Raw genomic sequence first — 7225 nt, forward strand, 5'->3', positions numbered from 1 at the left:
GTTCGTGAAAACGGAATTAATATCGGGAGTTCTCCCTTGAAGCAACGAGAAGATAAATTGTTAGTTTCGTGATAAACGTTGAAACTACAATTGGGGTCTAACGAGTGTATATTTTAATCGTTTTAATATCGAGTTAAAGTATAGAGATACTGCAATATATTTCTCATTGTTCAGCGTGTACAATACGCGTAAAAAGGCTTCTATTTTCGAACCGCGCAATACTGTGCTCTCTTATGATCGATTTCGCGTGTACTTGTGCCGTAAAGTGCAAAGTATAATTAAAATGCCACGATGTAATTAACGAGTTAAACTATTGTCGTGACATAGATATGAAGTGTATGTATAATACAACAAAACATTTGTGATGATGCTAAATTAGATGTGGCATTTTCAGTGCGCACATTTCATGTTTGCTCGTAAATTTTACTGAAATAATAATTTATATAATTAGAAGATTATTTGAAGATATAAATTGTGGTGCTCGTAAAGGCGATCTTTGTATCCTTATAGTTTTTATAAACCTCCTATAGTTTTTATTACTTCTAATATAATCGATAAAGTGAGTCTATTGAACACATTTAATTAAGTTGCATCTGCAAATTTGAATTATTGTTATTAAAATAAACTTAGTACGTACACACATTCGAGTTACGTCATTTTGGCTTATTATAAATACTTTTCAATACCTAATATAAATTAAATGTCATAGACTCAGTAACTGTGTTACAGATTTTGACCGTCATCTCCAGGGGGTTAATTATTCGAAGGCTAAAATTTATTCGGATACGACCGATAATGAAATCATACTAATCAAGCCCTATAATTAATTAAGAAATTATATTTCTCTAATTAATTGCATGCCTTTATATTTCAACGTAGATGTTTATAATCCTATAACGTATCAGGGAATATAGTCGAATTGTGCTTGTGCTATATCCATTGCTATAAATCTCAGCTGTCTTTATTATTATATTTCAAAGCTTTTAAAATCCTTTTCGAACCGCAGGTTGCTATATTGTGCGAATTTTAATTAATAATTCTAGGTCACTGAAACTTAATTAGCAACCTTATTAATTCCGCAACAATGATATACGAGACCGTTAGCTATCCTGCTTCTTTCTTTTCGTTTTTATTGAATGTTATTTACATTTTCTTAATTAGATGAGATATCGATTAAATGTATCATGAATATACATATCTTTACCTTCTTCCAATTAAAGTACAACTCTATATTAATGAAGGGACAAATAACAGTGTTAAAAATTAAGCATTACAATTCTAATCACGTTTATCTAAGTTACGTAAGACAATAGATTGAATAGAATGTAAAGAACTCCATAATAATTATACGGAAAATTAAATCCCGATAAAATGAATTAGTTTTCACATATGACGTAGCTTATAATGTGATGAACAAAAGATATCTTAGACATCAGGCTATAACATGTTTTATTCACTATAACATTAGATTATGAAAATTGACTCATTTAACCGGGATCCGATTTTCCATATAATTAATGCAGAATCCTTTTGTATTGAAATGTAATCGATAAAAAGCTATAGAAGACTAATCGATCGAAGCTTTATCGAAGCTTTATCGAAGATTTCGAATAGTAGCAGATTTTGTTGCTAAATCAAAGAATTGCGGAGTGACGTTTGAAACGCGCGAATTGTGGAACGTCGAGCACAAACACAGGATTTGGCGTATCTTTACAGTGCTGAGGATGCTGACGCCAAGAAGAGCGGAGGTAGGCCCCGAGGAAATCGGGGACGGGCCCGGTGACAAGGGTACGAGCAGCGCGACGAGCGGCTCGGTCACACCAGGCGGTTCCTACGAAAACGGCGATAACTCGAAGGAGTTCCTGTCGACCGGAAGGACCGGGAGGAGGAATGCGTTACCGAATATCCTTGGTCGACACGCCGAGACTGGCCTTTCCGATTTATCAGATCGTTTCGAGGAACTGTCCACTCACACAGGTATCAAGTCAGCTATATTCTTCCATCATTTATGGCCTCGAACAGAGGAATTGTAAATAATAAGTTGCGGTAGACAAAGAAAATATTTTTCGCTCCGTCTTGTGTCTGGCGTGCACTGATTTATTGCACAAAAAGAATAATCTGAAAATAATTTTATTCAATCATCAAAATAATTATGTAAGAACTCGAAATAAGTATGATGATCAATATTGCAAAATAGTTCGACATTTCAGGAACCAGTTTGAGTATCTTCAATAATTATTTTGATAGTTTAACAAGATTATTTTTAGATCTGTATCTAATTAAATTTTTGATACTTTAACAAAAACGCGATTCTTTCCGCATGTAGATAATTTTTTAGATATTTCAGCAGGAAACAGTTTTTTGCAAGCAGAGCTATTAGAAAGCAAAGCTTGGCATTTTTTATCCTGGAAAAAGAAATGTTATTTTTTGCTCTTTTTTCGGTGTTATAATTTTAATGGTTGTGCAACGTTATCCTTTTGAAAGGGAACTCGGATTGCTCAAGGTCTCATGTGTTGCAGATCATTCTACCAAAAGCGGGCAGGATCCGAATATACCAAGCACCTCGAAACAACACGGCTGACATGTTCGTGAGGCTTCGTAGCGGATCTTGCTGTCGCGACATACTGAGCCTTCCCATCACCGATGACGATGAGGATGCAATGGAAGCACGTATCGTTTCTGTGAACAAAATCCTCGAACACTCTTTGACTCACTTATTAACTGTTACTAACGCGATAGAATATATCGGATAATACGACTGACACGCATAAACGATGAATTTAATGACGTTTTGTCATGTCTGCTAGGGAATGTTAGAAAATAAAAATACGGGAAATTGACAGAGTTTGAACTCAAAGTGAACTGAAGGAAAATTGAAGGTTTCAATTCAAGAAATCGTAAAATTGTAAATTGTAAGACAGCTTTGCAGGTATATCTTACAAATTATGGATTTAATTTGTTTGTACAATATAAAGAATTTTTCGAATAGCTCTCAAAGGGAACCAATGATTTTTTGCCGTTAAGGTAAGATCGACTTGCCTCTCGAATAAAGAAATACCAACAGGATTAGTTTTGCCAGAAAAAGTCCAATAGCTTTCGTGAAATGTTAGAATCATGCACGTTTAAAAGTGAGATATGCTTTAACTCATTATCAGTGAAAAACGAAAGCAGATAAATAAATGTCGAATTTATAAATTGTAATTTTATTTCTTTTTCTTTTATTGTTATTTATGATGTATTGTTACTTATATTGAAACATAAATCAAAAAGTTAAATTTAAGAAGTGTTTTTTAGCATTTTCCATGTTAAATAATTGACTATTTATGACATTTCTGTTGGAATTGGCATATTCCATATTAAAACTGGCAAAGTACATATTGAAGCAGGTAAATTTACTAAATGTGATGTGATATTTGGCTCGATTCTAGCTTTGTTAATAACGCTGTTTTAAAAAGGTTATGTATGCATGTCGCGTATGTGTGTGTGCGTGTATGTGTGCGATATGTATTTTTAATAAAATTTCTACAAAAGTCCTTTTTATTTTATATTATGCGACTATTAATTAAAATATTACGAGAAAGGAGCCAATGAAAAACGTGCCATCAAGAAAAACTCGTTAAATCAATTTAGAATTTTCCACTTTTTGTGCTGTTGTTAAATTTTATAAGTTCCCTATGTGCATAGGAAAACTAATTGTACGCTTTTAATATCCAAGAGCGGCATTGATATTAATGCACAGTGTATCCGTGATAAAAATACGAGTATTATTTAAATTATATATCGTAGAATTACTTCAGTCCTTTTAAAAATTGCGTACTTTGCGACAACGCTGCAACGTAATATAAAGAAGTATATTCTACATCTTGTTAAATCCCAAATCCTTAACTCTAGCCCGCAATTTCAAATTCATTGATCAACAAGATTTAGGTTGCAGCAAACGATGGCCTCATACGAAATTTTTGTCAACGAAATGTCGACTCGAATAATCTAACAATAAGTGATTTGATGCGATTCTACGCGCTTTCGACGCTCGTCTTTTTCCGAATAACTTTTGTTGAATTTCTGAACTCTTGGGATGAAAAATAAATATATTCAAGAGAAGTTTTTTCGATACAGTTTCGAGAACAGCGCGGATCAATATCTCGAGCGAAATTAACTTTTAAAGTCTTTACGGCCGTAATTTCTCCTTCAAACATTTATCGCGGAAATGTAAATTGCACTCGCGACGTTTAAATTACGAATTGCAGTACCATGGCGTAATTTTATTAAACGTTGCGCGTTGTTTATACCTAGATCGCTTCGTTACTGTGCGATTATCTCTTCTCATTAACGTTTTACAGCTACGCGACGGCAACGCGCAAAGTACTGAGATATTTGGTCTGTTTTTTTAGCTGAACTTCTTGCACCGTTTATCTTTCTTCCTTTTCTGTCTAAAGCGGAGAGAAAAAGAGGAAAGATGAATGGTGCAAGCTCAGCTAAAAAAAAAAAATAGACCTGTTTTAGCAGCCGAAAACGCGATTAGATGTTTGTACAGATGAAATCAAGCATACAATAGCGTATAATTTAATAGCATACGACAGCGGATGTGTACATACATATAAAGATATTTAGATTCCTCGAAGGCGATACAATTCACTCGATCGCGAGCTTGTCCTGGATTTTCACGAACATGCGTTTGAGCATGTTAGTTAAGTTAATCAATAAGATATGTTTAATTTTGTATATAGGCACGTATCGTGTAATCGCGCACATGCTCGTATTCTCCACGTACTTTTTATGCTAAATACGAGCCGTTCGATGTTCGTCTTAAGCGTTTCTTCTTGTGTTTTTTTTTCTGCGTTGGGCAAACGAAAGTTATAGGCTTAGGAAGTTGGCGTAAAGTGTACGACGAGAATATGGATCACGTTCCCTGCGTGACATAAGTAAACATTTTGCGTGTTCCTCGGCGATCACCGAGGACATTCGTCTTTACGTATTTCGAGGGAGACAAACAAGTAAGGATACATTCGTACAGTAGCCTTGACAACCTATAATTACGACGTAAAACGTTCTGGGGATAAAAATTGAAAATGATTTGTATCTTGCATTAATTATTACAAGATTAATCTGACAACGGAAATTTGCTCCCTCTATTTGGACTATATTTCCCTTACAGAAATTTAATACTGGAAGATAGTGATTAATTACTTACTAATTACTGTTATTTAGTGCTTTTAATACTCAAAATAAGTAATTTTCAGTATTACATTAGTCAGTATTAAATTGGATTAATAAATTATTTTGAGTATTAAAAGCAGTGTTGTTTGGTACTTTTTTGAATACTCAAAATAAGTAATTTTTAGTATTAAAGTGACTAGTATTAAACTGAATTTCTGTAAGGGTTGATTACCGCTAAGTTCTCGATATTCCACGGAGACGTGTGATAAGCAACGATTGATAAATGATCTCTAATCAAATTCGTGTTGCGTTATCTAATCATTTGATGCTTGTAATTTAAGAATCGACCGCGCTTTTGTGCGACGATGAGTAAGGGAGGGAGAGAGGGGGTCTGAGCATCGATAACGTGTTTTTCACCGGCGTACCTGCTTTTCGTAGTCAATAATGATAATCGCGCCGACCGAAGATAACGGTCGACGTCGTAAACGCATGTTTGTACGATAAAAAAAAATGCGGATTTGAACAGACCCGATCCATTCAAACGATAGCCGACGTCCGCGATTAATATATTTCGACGCAAATGATTCTGAGCACGTCGATGATCACGGGGCGCAATAACGCGGAATCGCGCCCACGCAATCGCGCCCCCGCTAATACATCGGTCTACGATATACCGCTGCAATTATTATTAAAAAATAATAGGATCGATTGTGGCGCGCGGAGCAGCGGTCAAATATTTCCCATGGCCTTTGTGCGTGAGCGCAGTAGGTATTTCCTGTGAGGGAAATTAAACTCGTACGCGTGCGGAGAAGATCGATTGTAAAATGATGTATGTTACTTTTACTCGTGGGAACACAATACATTTTGATTCGTAAATGTGCAAACTCCTTATGTCGCAACCCGATCATCTCCCTGTTCCTGTAAAGTATCCCGTATCTCGAGATTGCGCACGCTTGAGCGTTGGAATCAGCTCTTGTAGTACGTCGGTGAAATTGAAATTAAAAGTGTCTTTTAGACGTCACTTGAAATCTGCATAAGAAAGACGAGAAAACAAGGCTCTCGAGTACGTACACTGTTAGATATCAAAGGAGCGATGATAATCCAATTTTTTAATTAAAAAAAAAAAATAATATTTTTTATTTCTAATTTCCGTCTATCAAAATGTAAATCGATCCTTTCTGTTATTTCAAAGTAAATATCATCTACGTGAACGTTATTAATAAATAATGAAATTCTTCGACACTCCATTGTTTTAATTAAATTAATGGCATATTAAGTAGAAGCAATGGTGACTTATAAATATAATTAAAAATAAAATTCAAATTGAACAAAATCTAACATAATGAATTCAATAGTGTACCGTATTGCACTGTACTGTATCGTAAAGATACTTTTCATAAAATATTCTTTTTACGCAGAAGAGAATTTCTTTTTACGAAGTCTGACATAAAACCAAAGAAGAAGACAACACCATGTATTACAAACACAGCACACCAGTACAATTCCAAACACATTTATCTAAATTGAAATTGTGTTACGATAAATAAAGAATGTTGTTTCCGTAGCGGCAAAAAATTTCTGAAGCGAAGATAAAGGAGACAGAGAAGTTGGATAATTTTTTTTCCCCAAGGTGTGTATCGGCACGATACATTTTAACACGGTGACGACGGTCGACGTTATCGCGAATTACTCTCGAACGCAACAGCTATTAAACGATGAGGTGGTCTCGCGGTAAGCGCGAATCTATCGGCTCTCACGTGCATAATTTATAAAGGGAGGATATTAAAGTAGGCCGCGGTTTGCGGGACAAACCGCAGTATGCGCTTGCATGCGGAAAGTATGCGCGCATACTGTGCTACGCACCGGGGAGACGGTGGCAGGTGGCGGAACAATGGGAAAATTCCGTTTGCACAGCTTGTGTCAGGAAGACGAGACCGTCCACGTGCGCATCGTCCAGGAAAATGCCCGTGAGAGGATAGAACAAAGACAGCATCGTCGTGTGCTTCTGTCAACATATGAGAGAGAGAGAGAGAGAGAGAGAGAGAGAGAGAGAGAGAGAAAATATGCC

General features: G+C 35.7%; 1 protein-coding gene across 1 annotated transcript in view; it reads left to right on the forward strand.

Moving 5' to 3' along the window:
* The window catches only part of LOC108750773, a 16894-nt gene extending 13713 nt beyond the window's left edge, over positions 1–3181 (forward strand). The window contains exons 3-4 of the mRNA XM_018490499.1: positions 1717–1977; positions 2520–3181. Of these exons, the coding sequence (XP_018346001.1) occupies positions 1717–1977; positions 2520–2581 (323 nt within the window). The 3' untranslated portion in view covers positions 2582–3181. The remainder of the gene's footprint in view (positions 1–1716; positions 1978–2519) is intronic.
* Positions 3182–7225: the final 4044 nt, after the last annotated feature.

The sequence above is a fragment of the Trachymyrmex septentrionalis genome, unplaced genomic scaffold, assembly GCF_001594115.1.
Source record: "Trachymyrmex septentrionalis isolate Tsep2-gDNA-1 unplaced genomic scaffold, Tsep1.0 scaffold37, whole genome shotgun sequence".
NCBI lineage: Eukaryota > Metazoa > Arthropoda > Insecta > Hymenoptera > Formicidae > Trachymyrmex > Trachymyrmex septentrionalis.